Source organism: Rhinolophus hipposideros (assembly GCF_964194185.1).
Source record: "Rhinolophus hipposideros genome assembly, chromosome: 1".
In the NCBI taxonomy this organism is placed as follows: Eukaryota; Metazoa; Chordata; class Mammalia; order Chiroptera; family Rhinolophidae; genus Rhinolophus; species Rhinolophus hipposideros.
In genome coordinates this window covers 109,978,561-109,995,141 of record NC_138047.1, presented here as the reverse complement: position 1 = coordinate 109,995,141, position 16,581 = coordinate 109,978,561, and the positions used below count along the sequence as shown (strand labels likewise).

The 16,581-nt window shown below is 37.1% G+C and overlaps 2 protein-coding genes across 3 annotated transcripts in view; both read right to left on the bottom strand.

Moving 5' to 3' along the window:
- POLN (DNA polymerase nu) overlaps window positions 1-1,417 on the bottom strand; it is a 129,589-nt gene extending 128,172 nt beyond the window's left edge. The window contains exon 1 of the mRNA XM_081062070.1: window positions 1,133-1,417. Within this exon, the coding sequence (XP_080918196.1) occupies window positions 1,133-1,304 (172 nt within the window). The 5' untranslated portion in view covers window positions 1,305-1,417. The remainder of the gene's footprint in view (window positions 1-1,132) is intronic.
- On the bottom strand, window positions 1,316-15,877 carry HAUS3 (HAUS augmin like complex subunit 3). 2 transcript variants are annotated; one of them, XM_081062083.1, is made up of 6 exons: window positions 15,743-15,877; window positions 15,203-15,262; window positions 13,612-14,658; window positions 12,213-12,652; window positions 10,415-10,643; window positions 1,316-3,800 (listed from the first exon to the last, which is right to left on the bottom strand). In XM_081062083.1, exons 3-6 carry the CDS (start codon window positions 14,518-14,520, stop codon window positions 3,567-3,569), a joined length of 1,812 nt encoding a protein of 603 aa, XP_080918209.1. In that variant the 5' UTR covers window positions 14,521-14,658; window positions 15,203-15,262; window positions 15,743-15,877; the 3' UTR covers window positions 1,316-3,566. The 2 variants fall into 2 exon arrangements, with proteins under 2 accessions (XP_080918209.1, XP_080918210.1); XM_081062084.1 differs by having other exon boundaries at window positions 15,802-15,866.
- Between the last annotated feature and the right edge of the window lie 704 nt (window positions 15,878-16,581).

Genomic DNA, 16,581 nt, shown 5'->3' with positions numbered 1-16,581 from the left:
ACCACCATCATGCCTCCTAAAACACTATCGATTGCTAGGTATGTCGCCACACCCCAAAATTCTTACCAGTTCCTTTGCTAGTGACTCCTACTATAGTAAGACACGCAAGCAACAGATACCTGAATATGAACAGATCGAAATGCTAAGCGCTGCTGTATCTTAAGAAACTGCATTTACATTTGTCAATACTCTCCAATTATTTCATCTCAATATAATCAATTATCTCACTCACTTATAACTTACTCTGTAGAAAACAAATTATTGGCCAAGACTTACAAATTTAAAACAAAACTGCTTTGCTAGTAAAAAAAAAAAGAAAAAAAAAGGTATTCCAAACACTTCAGTCACACTTGTGAGCACGTCACTGCTTTTACTATTCTGTCATAATGCACTGATCTTTGCCACCTAACAGTTTACAAATTTCTATGGCAATGTAATACACATACTGTCAAAAACACTTCTCTTGGCTACCACACACAATAAGCAAATAGTCATCCTCAGTATCCGCGGGGGTGGGTCCCAGGACCCACAGGGATACCAAAATCTGTGGACGCTCAAGTCCCTCCCATAGAACGGAATGTTGATGTATAACCCATGTTGGCGTAATAGGCTACAGCAGGTTATCCCACACGGCACTTCATTTGCGTGGACTAAGTGTAGTGCTGGGCCTGTGATAAATTTAAGTTTTGCTGCTTCCTGGAACTTACTGGGATTTTTTTTCCTAATATTTTCGATCTGCAGTTGGTTGGACCTGCAGATGCAAAAACCTGTGGATATGGAGGGCTGACTGTACGATGTACAGGTTTAATGACGCCATAGCTCAGGCTGAAGCAACAGGCACAGTTAAACAGCTGGTCCGATTCGAAGAGGATGTCTGACAGAAGTGTCCAGAACAGAAAGACAGTGTTACATTTTCAAAGCAATGAAGAGCTAAAAGAATGTTAGATTTAGTGAGCTCAGTCAGCACTGAATGAGTACAGCGAGGGGGAGCTGGGCTCCACGGTTTGTAGGCAGAAGCTTCCTTACAATGTAAGTCCTACAGAGCAATTCTGCTCCATTTCACTTCCAAACCTTAGTCTTAAAAATTATTAACATTCAAAGTGACAAAAGATAGGTTCATAATTTTACTCACTCTTTTCACTCTCTCTCCAGTTCTTAGACTCCACTAAATCACCTGAATGCATAGCAGACATAATCTTCTGAGCAACACTGGAAAGTGGTATCTTACAGAGATCAAAGCCTACAAATGCCTCAGAACTTTCCATTTTCATAAATCCTAAACATAAAATAAACACAATACCCATATATTAATTTTGAAACTTCAAAATAAGAAACAAGTTATTTGAAAATGTTTATGTAGAGATTTTCATAAAAATTATTATATTAACAATCACAAGAAATAGGCATAAATCATCTCCGTTAATATAGACAGCATAGTAAGAAAGCAACGGTTAGCGGCTCAACTGGGATGTTATGGTAAACAAGTAACAAAGTATAGAACATATTTTCTAGGTAACCAGTTTTGAAACAATTTAAATACTTCCTGAGGTTTCAAACAAATGGCTGTTATAATCTTCAAACATATAAATAACATAAAAATTACTTTTAACTGACTTGCGTGATTATGATAAGACTCACAACCCAACATCCTTCCACTCACACTGGCCCCCTGGGCTAAGGGGGGTGAAGGTCTGGAAGGGACAGTGCAAATCATCAAGTAGCTGGTCAGACATCTAACATATCTGACACTAAACAGAATTTGCTAGTCCATGAGCAAGAAAACCAGGTCACATATTTTTTTCTACATTACTGGAGAAAAGAAAAATTTTAAGTAAATTCTCCACGCCAATGTAGAATAGAAAAAAAAAAAAAAGGAAAAAGTACTCATGAGGAGCTAAGAACAAAGTCTGACCAAATTTTTGCCACGAAGTTTTCAAGCATTTTAAGATCTACTTAATAAATTTTTAAATAATGTACAATAGGCAAACATTTTTGTTCAATGGATTATAAAAATTATCAGGGGTCATGTTACCTAAACATACCCATTTTCTGATGGTGATAGCTGAAAAATTCCATAAAGACCACCTATAACATAGTTTTTAGATATTAAGAGCAAGTAATCTAGTTCTAAAGCAAAAATATTCCTGAAAGTAATATATCTTATCTCTATAAAGCTTACATGGTAAGTAACACAGGCCATGTATAAACCAGGCACTAAAGAAACATTTGATGTAATAACTAATAAACTACTACAAATTATTTTATACCAACCCTTAAAATAATTTCTAATTGTCCAAATACTACACTTGTATCCCAACTAATAGCCCAACATTTAAGTGTTCTCACTCCTAAGAAGCTGATGAGAATAGCATTCTACATCTTTTGAGCAACCATGTCTAGGAATTCTGAAATTTCATTTGCAAGTCATTCATGTGGAAGTCTCATTGGAGTCACACACTGCTGAGATCTGTCTTGCAGAAATTTTGAGTCCCCAGAACCCAGCCTGTTAAAATAAACAATGAGCCACGGAGACTTGACATTCATTGTGGTCTAACTAAGAACATTAAGAATCTCAAAGTCTGTAGCAAAAAATTAGGAGGGAATACGGGCAGAATTTGACTTTACACTAAAGTGTGAAGGGACTTGGCTATTCCATATATTAAGGTCTGTAGCTTTAACAATGCTGATTCAAAGTTCTATAATTTTTTAAATAGCAGAAAAGTTCTATTTCTAAAAAAATTAGTAGATATAACTATTAAAAAATATTTGCATTTTATAATACAGTAGTGACCGCCTTATCCACGAGGGATATGTTCCAAGACCCCCGGTGGACACCTGAAGCCGCAGACAGCACCGAACCATATATACACTATTTTTTCCTGTACATACTACATACATACATACATACATACATACATACATACATACACACATTCTCACTTACAAGAAGCACTTTATAGCTTCTCTTAGGCATATCTGAACTGCCCGCATCACTATTCTTACACTTTGAGGCCATTAAGTACAGGAAGGGTAAGTTGGACACAAATACTGCAACAGTGGACCTAATAATCAAGACAGCTACTTAGTGACTAACAGGCAGGTCTTATGCAGCGTGGTGACACTGGACAAAGGGAGGATCAAAGTCCCAAACAGGATGGAGCAGGTATGTGTGAGATTTCATCATGCTACTCAGAATGGCAAACAATTTGAAACTTATGAATTGTTTATTTCTGGAATTTTCCATTTAATATTTTCAGACTGCGGTGGACTACGGGTAACTGGAACTGCAGATAAGGGCGGGACTACTGTAATGCTGTTTCCCTATAAGCAAAACGTTACCAAGACTAAGTGCCACCAAGTAAATGTTCAAGTCATGTACAGCACTGGTACTCTAAACAAACGTGTTACATAAGAAGAAAACGAACTGATATAACACTTGAATTCATTAAATGTTCCATTGACCTCAAATTTAAAATCCTAGTAGTGGTTATTTGCTATATTCTCCTCCTAATACATAAAACATTAAGACAGAGCATATGTAATAAAAATTCAGTTTTTAGTAATTTTCAATCTTTGAGACCAACAGCCTTAATCTTTGATTGCTTTTCTAAATTCTCCACAATCTCTTTCAGATAACCTTCATCTTTTAAAAAATATACGTATAATTCTCTTTCCATTTGATGCAATTTGTTAGATGCCAAAATTTTTCTTTTTGTTTTCACATCAGCAAGAATATCAGTAAGAAGATGATTTAGTTTATTCAGCTGAGATTCTACTTGATGAAACTGCTCCATTAACTCCTAAAAAGAAAATAAAAATGCTTTTAAAATTCAAGAACTCTTTTTACAATACCAATTATAAATTTTAAAATGTAATTTACAAGGAAAGAATATAAATGATATAATCATCATTCCCACAATTTTAATAAGCGAAACTTAATGAAAAATCCACAGGTTTAATATAAATTCTATGTAAGATCAATTGCAACAACTTCTGATAGGCAATTTTAAGTGATTCAAAACATACTCTTACTCCCTGAAGAAGACTTGATATGTAAAAACTGTTCTGCATATTCATACATTCAAAAATAGTCCTGAATGCCTGCCACATGCCAAGCACTGTTTTAGAGACTACAGATTACAAGAATAAACACCATCTCTTTCATGGAGCTTACATTGTACTCAACTAATCAAACCTTATTTCAGCCTAATCTGTTTATTCTAAACATAGGAGAATAATACAGAGAAAGCCTTGAAATACAGCAATTACCAGTGAAAAAGAATTACCTCATCAAAAATCTCCATTTTTTTTCTTTTTTTCACCTTGTTATAGAAGATTAAATTACATGTGACATTCAACAATCCTGACTTATCATGTCATTGTCCTGCTCAAGAACTTAGACGTGCCGGACCCATCACATTTAATCAACTGAAACTCCTCACTTCCTAACATTAAAAGCAATTTTTTAACAAGTTTCCATGGCTTTCTAACTAAGTATTCTACTCCTATACAATTTCAGCCAGTACTACCAAAGAGCTTCTCAGAAAATCTGTAGTTCAAACTACCTCAGAATGTTCCAGAGCTTCTCAGCACAGGCCACAAGCATGGTAATCACGTGGGTGCCAGTTATGAATACTGATTCTCGTACCTTACTCTGCTCAAAGTTACTCAGACTCTGCGACAGGGCCAGAAAGCTACATTTCAACAGGCTCCCACGTGATTCTAATGTGCAAGTTCAAGAATGACAGCTAACACCTGTCATAAAAGCCAGAGCACAGTACTAAAACTACATTTAAAAAATATCAAGCATATTTACAATAAGTGGTCTCCCTTTTAGGAAAAACTTGGTAAACTTGAATACAACGAGAAAAAAAATCTCACCTTTAATTTCAATACTAAAAACCTTTGTAACAATTGCTAAACTAATACTCCTACAGATACTGAAAAATATTCAACTTCATTAATAATAAAAATGTTAAGTTAAATTTGGATGGCATTTTGTACCTCACTAGGCTAGGGAAAACATTAAATAATGACATCCAATAAGATTATAGTGAAATCACCATATTTTAGTGATTCTAGGCTACAATCACATTTCAAAATATCCAAAACTAACATGCATTTTATAATCAAGAGTATCACGTCATTGTTATTGACCAGACACACATAAAGAATGCTGCATTACTGACATTAAAAAAAGTTTATAGTGGTAAGAACACTTAACGTGAGCTGTCTCCTTCACGGATTTTTAGGAGTGCAGCACAGAACTGCGAAGTACAGCACAGAACTGCGAAGTACAGCACAACGCCGTACAGCGGATCTCTAGAACATTTTCGTTTTGCACAACTGAAACTTTACACCTGCTTGATTAACAGCACCCCTTCATGTCCCCCTTCCCAGTCCCTGGTAAACCACATGTGCTATTCTCTGCCTCTATGATGCGACTATTTTAGGGATCTCATATAAGCAGAATCATGCATCGCTTATCCTTGTGACTGGCTTCTTCTACTTCGCATCATTTCCTCAAGGTTCATCCATGTTGTCACATACTGCAGAATTTCCTTTTTTAAAGCTGACTAATATTCCACTGTATGTATATACATTTTCTCTATCCACCCCTCTACCAATGAACATTTAGGTTGTTCCCACATCTTGGCTATTATGAGTAGTGCTGCAAAAAATGTGGGAATGCTAGTATTTCTTTGAGATCCTAATTCCAATTCCTTTGTTTAAATATCCAGAAGTGGGATTGTTGGATCATATGGTAGTTCTATTTTTTTTTTAATTTTTGAGGAACCTCCAAACTGTTTCCCACAGCAACTGCAACATTTTGCACTCCCACCAACAGTGTACAAGGGTTTCGGTTTCTCCACATCCTCACAAACACTTAATGTCTTTTTCTTTTTAAAATAGCCATCCTAACAGGTGTGAGATGATATCTCATTGTGGTTTTAATGCATTTCCCTGATGATTAGTGACACTGAGCATCTATTCATGTACCTGTTGCCCATTTGTATGTCTTCTTTGGAGAAATATCTGTTCAAGTCTTTAGCACACTTTTTAATCAGGTTATTAGTATTTTTTGCTATCATCAATATCCTCGATGTATAATGTGGAAAAATGTAGACCACTGAGTCAAAAAACAACACAGAAGAATTGAAACTGAATGTGAAGCTTTAGAAATACTCTATTTTAACTGCCTTATTTTTTCTTTTATATTCAAGAGTGATATGACAAAAATCTAGGTCTATATGCACTTAAGAGGGATCTTTTAATAAGTATGAAATAAAAATTCTAAGTAAGAAAATAGTCAGTTTAACTAAAAAAGTTTTTCCTTAGTAATTCATGAAATGACGGTGTACCATATGATCATTTCAATACTGCTGGTGGCATTGTAAACAGGTACAACTCCTTCAAAAAGCAGTATAGCGAAAAAAAAAGTGTAGACTCAAGAAACCCAATAGTCCTACTTCCAAGAATTTACCCAAAGGAAAGTGTCCAACAACAAGAAGCTATATGCACAAGATATGTATGTCTTTCAAGAGCAATCAAAAGAAAATGAAGATTATCCAAGAATCCAACAATGGTGGATTGGCTACAGAACTTGACACGGTAATTACATCAACGGAGTACTGTAACATTAAAAACTAAGAAAACTATTTAGAGTGAAATGTTTATTTCATAAAGGTATATAAAAAGGAATAAGAAAGATATATAAGTAAAGGTAAAAAGCACATACCTTGCAAATACTAACCAAAAGAAGGATGACATAGAAATATTAACATCAGATAAAAGAATATTGAGACAGAAAGCATAATAGGAATAGAAAGGGTCACTTTGTAATGCTAAATGGTTCAATTCACTGCAATTAAATTTACCAGGATAATAACTCACTGCAATTTTAAACTTGGATATAACTTATAAAATAAATTCAAATATAAAGAAAAAAACTCCTGGCACACAGTAGGCACTCAATAAACATTTACTGATTTAAAACAAAACAAAACAAAAAACTGATAGAACTAGGAGAAAATTTCAAATCCACAATCATACAAGACTTTTATACAACTATTTATTGGAACAAGACAAAATCAGTAATAGATTTAAAAAAAAAACGCTAATCACGAATATCACTTCATACCCATTAGTATGGCTATTACATATTTTTTTAAAACGGAAAATAAAAGTGTATGCAAGGATAAGGAGAAACTGGAACCCTTGTACATTGCTGGTGGGAATGTAAAATGGTGGCGCTGCTGTGGAAAAGTTAGGGAGTTCCTCAAAAAGTTAAACATAGAATTACCAGGGAGCCAGGTGGCTCAGCTGGTTAGAGCACAAGCTCTGAACAACAGGGTTGCCGGTTCGAGTCCCACAGGGGCCAGTGAGTTGCACCCTCCACAACTAGACTGAAAACAACGAGCTGCCGCTGAGCTTCCAGAGGGGCAGCTGGATGGCTCAGTTGGTTAGAGCGCAGGCTCTCAAAAACAAGGTTTCGGGTTCAATTCCCGCATGGGATGGTGGGCTGCGCCCCCTGCAACTGAAGATTGAAAACGGCGACTGGACTTGAAGCTGAGCTGCGCCCTCCACAACTAGATTGAAGGACAACGACTTGGAGCTGATGGGCCCTGGAGAAACACACTGTTCCCCAATGTTCCCGAATAAAATTTTTAAAAAACACAACACATAGAATTACCATATGATCCAGCAATTCTATTCCTAGACACATACCGAAAAGAAATGAAAATAGGGACTCAGATACTTGTACACCAATGTTCATAACAGCATTATTCACAACAGCCCAAAGGTGTAAACAGCCCAAGTATCCTTCAACAGATGACCAGATGAAAAAAATGTGGCATATACATACAATGCAATATTACTCAGCCATAAAAAGGAATAAAATTCTGACACATGCTATAATGTGGATGAAACTTACGAACATTATGCTAAGTGAGATAAGCCAAACACAAAAGAACAAATGTTGTATGATTCCACTTCTATGAAGTACTAAGAGTAACTGAATCCAGAGACTGAAAGTGGAATAGAGGGACTGAAGAAGATGAAAAAGTTCTGGAAATGTATAGTGGTCACGGCTGTATGATACTGGGAATGTACTTAACGCCACAAAATTGTACACTTAAAAATGGTTAAAACTGAAAATTCTTACATTTTGTATGTTTTATCACAAAAATTGTTTTGCTTACTGGAATAAAAATTATTAAAAAAATAATCACAAGTTTTCCTGTTTCAAGGAAAAGTAGACTAGTTATTCAGATCAATCCTCCCATAGGAAAAAAACGTAAAAGGCTAAATGAGGTATTTAAAAAAAAAAAATCAAACAAAACAAAAACTTCCTAAAAACAACAAAGAGATAAGACATCAAAAGGAACTACAAGTCCATAAAACAACCCAGATTGGTAAGGGAGCCCAGGAGCAGCTTTACTCTAGGGCAACTGCCAATCCTAAAAAATTAGAACCTATGATTCTTGACTCACAAGATGAATGGGAGAAAAAGAAAAGTCCAAGGTCTACGGAAAGTGTGGACTCAAACAGGAGACCGTGTTCACAATAAGCTAACAACTTAAAGGACACCAACGATCTTTTTTTATAACTTTTATTCATTTAAGTGTGTTTTTCCAGGACCCATCAGCTCCAATTCAAGTAGCTGTTTCAATCTAGTTGTGGAGGACTGTGGCCCATGTGGGGACTGAACCGGCAACCCAGTTGTTAAGAGCACCGCGCTCTAACCAACTGAGCTATCCGGCCGCCCCAATTCCAACAATCTTAAGATCAGGATGGCCCAGAAGTGCAAGAGCCCTTGGCTAGAATTAGGGCCCAGATAGGAATCACCTAGGTCCTCTAAAGACTCGAAGACTTTGAAACCAGTTTAAGGTTCAGAAGTGGCAGTGCCCATACTATCTAACAAAACAGACATGAAGGTAAAAGCATTGCAGGATCATTTATGTCATAATGTTAAGAGGTTCCCTTCACCAGAAAGACAAGTGTCTGTATGCCTCAATAAATGGCGATGGGACAATTTGGTTATTCATAGGGGAAAAAATAAATAAATTAGAACTCTACGTCGTACATAAAAATAAAGTCCTAGAGGATCAAAAACCTAAAATTGAACATACCTTAAGTAAAAGATATCATGATGTTAAGGGCAAACCTTAACAAGACATACAAAACAAGATATAAAAAGGACAAACCATAAAGAATGATAAATGACATCAAAATTAAAATACTAAAAAAAAAACAAAACCCAAAACCAAAAAACTATAAAAAGACAAGCCACAAATAGGGAGTGAATATATTTAACACACATAACTGATAAAGGATTTGCATTTAAAATATATAAATAGCTCCTACAAATGATTTTTTAAAAATAATCTGAAAGAGGCAAAGTGGACAGAAGTAATTTTCAGAAAAAGATGAATGGCCAGTAAACAACAGAAAGGAACCAATGGGATGCTATTTTGTATGCACAGACTGAGAAGTATATAAATCAGACAATGCTGTGATGAAAAGGATGTGCATAAACACCACCTTAGGACACTGCTGCTACAATACGGTACAACTGCTTCGGAAAATAATGTGATGTGCCCTGTAGAAGTGACCCAGTGACCCAGCATTCCACTCCTGAGTGACAGTGTATGTACACGCACATGCATGTGCAACTGGGAGACATGTAACAAGACTGTCCATACCAGTATGATCTACAGTAGCAAAAACTGGAAATAACCTAAATGTCTGTCAACAAAACTGATCATTAAATTATGGGATTTCATACAATGGAATACTAACTACATGAAAGAGAACACCAAGAATGAACTACAGCTTTGCATATATCAACATGCATGAATCTCAAAATCATATTAAGAAACAAGCAAGTTTACTGAAGAATGCGTACAATACCATCTATGTAAAGTTGAAAAATACATAAAACTAAACTATATACAGTCTAGATATATATATATATATGCAATAGAACTACAAGTAAGAGCAAATGATAAAATTAAGCATAGTAGTTACTCCTTAAAGAGAGGGGAACGCTATTAGGAGGACATGCTATCACTAAGCATATATCTGTATATGCATATATCTGTATATTTTAAAGACATAAAGACAATTGTCTAAAATAGGTGAAAAAATACAGGGGTGGTTTTATTATTTTTTTAAAATTCTTAGCATAAGCATTACCTATTTTCATATATCTAAAATATTTAATAAGTCTAAAAAATTCTGTGTACACTATCAAAACTATCTGAAAAACTAAAAGCTATAAAAAAGTAAACTTTGTATTAGGACAATGGGATTTGGGGTAGTATTTTCTTCAAGTTAACATTTTCTTTAGTATCTTTTACAATGAAGATTATTTTTTAAAGCATTTTTAATTACTACGGCAAGCACCCACCTGATCACTAAGCAAAAGCTGGTTTCCTCCCTGATACAAAGCATCACAAAGCATGTCCACATCGTTATTCAGTTTGGACACAAAGAAAGAATGTTCTCCAGCAGATACTGCCAACTGATCTTGTACTAAAGAAACATCCTGTTTTAATTTCTCAGCCATTTCCTCCAGTTTTCCATGGGTTATAAACAATTCCTTTTTCTTATTCTCTCCTTCTAAAAGTTGATAAAGCCTAAAATGTGAAAATAAAAAATTAGAGAAAAGAATCCTTCAGTCAGTACAGTTTTCAAAATTACAATCCACTATATTGGGGCGTCTTTGGGATAGCTAACAACTTAAAAAATATTAATCTGTCTGCTGCTAAATCAAGTAACTGAAAACATTCCAATGAAAATACTATCTCATTAGAAAAATACGTACTGTAATTATTGTATCTGAACCCCCAGTTTCCCATTCTCCCAAATTTTAAAATATAAAATTCTTTTTTACTTTAACTGACATTAACCTACTTCAAACAAAGTACGTTTCAGATACCTCCAAGAAAACACTTCTTTTACAGATACAACTATTCTGTAGCAGAAACAGTGACGAACTTTAGAAGCCCTAGGTCTGAGTTCTGGCTATTATGTGAAACCTGGATCAAGTCAACCTCTGAGAGTCAATTTTCACATCTTAATATCTACCTATTTTAAAGGATTGTGGTGGATTTAAAAACAAAAATTGGAAATATAAAAATGTGAAACAAAACAGAGCTCCATAAATAGTAAGAGTAAACTTGTTCCTCCAGTTTTGTTCACATTTGGTTGACAAATTCTTGATGAGCCATGATGTCACTTTAATACTTAAAACATTAATGGCAGAAAAATCCTACCAGGCAAATGGAAAAATGAGAGGCAGCACCTTCTACACACATCTGACAAAATGGGTCTGCTCTTTTGTTTAAAATTAATGTGTGTGTGTGTGTGTTTTAATTATTAGGTTGGTGCAAAAGTAATTGCGGTTTTTGCAATTATTTTTAACCTTTTAAACTGCAATTACTTTTGTACCAACCTAATATTTTAGCAAGCTGCAACAGACTTCCTAAAACTAGTTCAAGCCCAAGGCTGACAATTTTGTTCCTGTGAGATGTGACAACACAATTCTAGAGGGCGCCATTCACATAGGTCCTGACAATGCCACCCTCTGAAACTGCAACGAGGCAGTCCTATCTATGCCCCTCATTTCATTAAGAAAACAAAAGGATTAGATGATTTTCCTCTTGTCCTGGAGAAAAATCAGTAGGATCCAGGTTTTTTAGGCCTTTGACTACTCTAACCATCCAATTTCAGAATCCTCATACCATCAATTGCTTAGACATCCAGAAAAGGTGGAAAGTAGCATTCATTCTCATCAACTAACCGGACTAGACACAGAATTGAAGTCTTCCCTCTCTACTGTCACCTTCTCCAAATGCAATCCTCTACCCAGTAATACCTACTGTACACTAAGCTGTACTCAAACTTCCTGCTGTAGTTCAACTCCTGCCCCAAATCTCAAACAGGGCATCTAAATAAAGGTGCCTAAAGGTAGGACCTTGTATATATTCAATTCCTCCAACCCATCCACCTCAGCTCTACAGTAACTACTTCCAGATTTAACATGAAAGGAAAAGGGAGCAAAAAGGAAAAAGAGGCATAGAAAAGTGGGAGAATAGAAAGGCCAAAAGTGGAGTACAAAGAATTTTTTAAACTTCCACAATTTCAGTTCAAGCTCTCTCTAGTATTTTACAAAACAAACAAAAAAATATTAAAATGAAGCATACCTGTGAGCAGAATAATCCTTGCTATCAATGGTGTTCCTTGGATTTATCTGATGAGATATTGATGGGTCTGCTAGCATTTCTAATCGCTGGTGGAGCTTCGTATTACTTTGACTAAGTTCTTGAACTAAATTTTCAAGTTGACGGTGTATGTCCCAGTGCTTTCTCGATTCAATTTCATATGCTAACTGCAGAAGTTCAAATGATGCCTTTTGCTTTATCAACTGATTTAAAACTAACTCTTGTCTTGCTGTATAATAGTCTTGTTTAGCAATCTGCAGATCAAAATCTCCCTTTACAACTGGCATATTCAATAACTGGGCATTCTCTTTTACCACAGCAGGCAAGCTTCTGTCTTTTATACGAGTAATTTGTTCTTCAAGTTTCAGAATCTCACTGTTCAAGCTAGAAATTTTAGCATCCAAATTATCTTTGCCAAGAGCCTATAAAAAGAAAGCAATTACATTTCAAACTGTATATATAATGCTCAAGTAGTTTAAAAATTATTTTCACTTTCCATTTTAGGTTATCAGATAACATGCTCACTAATAAAAAATAATCTCGTGTTAGCAAAAGACAAAATCACAACTGAAAAAGGAAAAGTGTGGACTAAGACAAGGGTAAAGCCAGTATAAATTGCTAAATTTTAATGCTATTACTACCACATTTATACATAGTAATTAATGGCTACCAAAATAGAGATCTTGTCATGCTTGTCTTAATCAATAAAAATTATTAGCACTACTGATTGCAAATGTATGTTATTTAAGTTTTTCTTAAAATTAAAATAATCTCAGTAGCTATTCTTCTGGTCTGTCAGAAGATTACAGTCTTCTCCACAGAATGACAGGACTTCATACATTATCCAAAGTTTGTCAGTGATACTAACTTGGCGTTGGTGTTCAGTTTCACAAAGTTGTATTTTTACTCAACTATATAGTGGTTACATCACCAAGAACGCGAGTTTTCCCAGACAGCAGATGGGTATCTGCAATACACCTGTACATTCTCAACAGAGAATCAGGGTTTCAGTCTCCTGAACTAGACCTCTGATTTCATTAGCACTATGCTCCAGTCAGGGCAAACAAGGCAGAATACCCTGGCACACCAATAAGGTTATTTACCCACACATCGTAAAGGAAGTTTCAGTGTCGTCTGTATCTGAGCCAATACAAACGTCAAATTCAGAATGCATAAGTACTTTTGTTTAAAATTAGATGTTGTTGGGGTTATAACTCCTAATTCTGCCCTCCACTAATATGAAGACCTGTTTGTATGAAACTGACTTATCAGACTAAGCACTGAACAATTGATTTATTATATCCCCCTTTCTAAATATCAATATTCTATCCCCCATTGCTAACAATTACAATATGAATCCAGCCTCATGTCTCATGCTTACCTTGCTAGTGAGGCTGTGAAGATTTTCTTCTGCCCATTTTATACTTGACTTCATGCTCGAATTACTTGCTTTCAAGTGAATTAATTGATGTTGAGCACAAATGTATGCTAGCTGCAGCCTAGCCATCTCTAGCCATCTCTCCTCAAGGATTTCTTGATTATCACAAATAGATGGTGCTTGTATATCTAAAAGTTGAAAATTTTCTTCATTTGAACTTTCAACTACTTCATGTACACCCTGGAAGAACTGATTTTTAGTATATAAAGTTAATGCTGCTGTGCTTTGCTCTTCTTGGCTTAGGTATTTTTCCAAAGAAAACTGAGATAAAAACACCCGTGGATTTGTCCCTTGACCCAAATTAGAACATCTGAAGAACATCATCAATTTTGCAACTCCATCTGTAAGAACCTGAAGTTCATTCTTGATCTTAGTATTCACAGCATTTAGAATTCCTTGACTCTGCTTCAGCTTTTTAGTGGCTTCTTCTTCTTTAGCATTTAACCTCAGAGATTTGTGGTTAGTTACCGAAGCCATCAACTGGCCTTTATTACGTCGCTGAATTTTAAGGTTCTTTAATTTCTGCAGAGTTTGAACCTCAGCCTCTAATTTCTCTAGCTCTTTGTCATCCAGGGTCGGTGTCTTCAAATTAGAAGTTTTACAGGTTTTAAGAACTTCATCCAATGCTGCTCCTTCTAGAATAGGCTTGCCTGACTTTTGAAGAATGCTAAAAGCTTCCAATTCTTCTTCAGACAATACATTCTGTTCATTCACATTTCCACAAAACCACTTCAAAAATGAGTCATCTTCAACAGTCTCAAACAACCAGTCAAAATCTTCCCCATTAAGAATGTCCGCTTTGGGGTAGTCAATTTTTTTTAATGTTTCCACAAAATCTTTTCCACAACTCATGGTTTAACTACCCAAATTTCTATAAGTGATATGGGTTCATGGTGTTGGTATTTAGAAAATAAATCCAAATATAAACAAAACTAATTTTATATTAAGTCCATAGAGAAGAGGAAAAATATTTTGAGTCTATGATTTCTCCTAGGGTGGAAAAGACAAGTATTAGACCACAAATAAGGTGACCATATTTTTAAAAGGACAGTACAGAGAAGTATGAAAAAATAGACGGTACCATCTAACCCAGAGGTAGTTGTAGCTGAAATGTCTGATGAAGATGAAACAAACAATAAGGGTATCACCGCGTTTTGCCGTGTATAATGCGCACCACGTTTTTGTCACAAACTTTCAGGGGAAAAAAATCTTTTAATTTTTTCGTACTACCGTGTACAATGCGCATCCTTATTTTTATTTGGGCAAAAATAGTGCGCATTCTACACACGGCAAAATACGGTACTTAGAACTTAGACCACTGCAACAACAATGAAACCTAGTAAGGCCAAAGTCTTGTTTTTTCCAAACATAAAAGTGGTTTAATTTGTTATATTTCATTGAGCATTAGCTCAGTTTTTAATTCAAAATAAACAAGTCCAAGCCATGATGTGGTTAAGCAGCCTCTGTTTCCTGCCCTTGCTAAGAAAATAAAAACAAAGGTAAGTTTCTTGAGAAAAGTCAACTAAATATTTACCTCGATGAGTCAATTACCATCCGCCATTCGCACGAGAATCACTGTCGGGATAGGACCAACCTAGTGCAGGGAAAAGCAGGTTTAAAGTTGAAGAACTGAGCAATCATTAAATAAAAGCATTCAGACATGTTGCTTTTCAACAGAGGCACCACTGAGGGAGGAATGCACGACGATTTAACTAATCGAACTTCCGTGACGGTGGTTAAGTTGTACAGACAGACAAACGACCAACCTAACAGATTGGCACCAAAATCTCGTGGTGTTTTGTGTCCTTCAGTCCCGAAGCGTTCGCTGTTAGTAAGACACACGTCCACAACAACCAAGTCGGCGTCAAAGACAAACCGCATAAGCCCCGTCAGGTGATGGACTGACTCCGCAGAGCCCGCGTGCGTCGGCCCGCGTCCCCACCGCGCCTCAGGGACAAAGCGGGACCCGGGCCCCGGGACCCTCGCCCTCCCACGCGCCCCAGGCCTAGCCGGCCGGCTCCCTGCCCTGCGGCAGCCACTCGCGCGCTTGAAAGGAGTCCCCAGGGGCACCCACAAGGAGGGGCAGCCAGGTGGTCAGCGCCGCTCCGGAACTGCAAGGCCGGTGCCATTCACCTCAGGAACCACGGCTCGCGCCCGCTCAGCAACCCAACGCCCCGCTCCGCGCCTCGCACTGCCTCACGGGAGCATCGTCACTGCGCGCGCGCAGAAGGCTCAGGAGTGGCCGCGGGGGAGGGGAAGGAATGACCTCTTGCGCAGGCGCGGTATCGGACGAAGCGAGGTGGAAGGCGGGCGACTACTTGCAGGAAGCGAGCTGATTGGCTCTCTGCCGCGGGGGCGGGGCCGAGGCGCGCGTGGGGCGGGACTGGGCCTTGCGAGGGTCGCCTCGCAGGGTGGGGTCGGCCTCCGGCTGCCGGCGGGGCCTTGGTGCCCTGCACCCATCTGATGTGTGGTCGGTCCAGGACCAGCTTTCCCTCCCCGTTCAGCTTCCTGCCCTCCTGTACCCCAAGCCCCTAAAGCAATCGGAGCAGTGTTTGGTGGTCTTAAGGCTTCGCTGTTATTACTCACTTTACAATTTTTTACGATGAACGTTTATTTTGCAAAAGCAGTTTGAGGGTCAGGCCGACTTCCTCCACAATCCCATTTTCAAAATTAACTTTTAAAGACGTTTTACACTGAAGATGAAACATCATTTCCCAAGAGGATGCCGGAAGCAGGCCATGTGTAGTCATCGAAGGAAAGATTGCTGAAATAAGATTGCGAAGTTCTGTGCACATCTGGTTGATTACAGTCCAATGGAATAAGACCTTTTGGGTTCTCATCTGTATTGGAATTAATTTGCATCTCTACCAGACAAAAGTCATTTTTATTTACCAATCTTCCACAAATCAATGC

What these genes read in the sequence shown, in the direction of transcription:
- HAUS3 (XM_081062083.1), bottom strand. Translation starts at nt 14,520, where the DNA reads ATGAGTTGTGGAAAAGATTTTGTGGAAACATTAAAAAAAATTGACTAC. An exon ending in AAGGATTATTCTGCTCACAG is followed by an intron (nt 10,644 to 12,212) that starts GTATGCTTCATT and finishes TTCACATTTTAG; the next exon opens with GCTTTATCAACTTTTAGAAG. An exon ending in AGCTTTTGCTTAGTGATCAG is followed by an intron (nt 3,801 to 10,414) that starts GTGGGTGCTTGC and finishes TTTTCTTTTTAG; the next exon opens with GAGTTAATGGAGCAGTTTCA.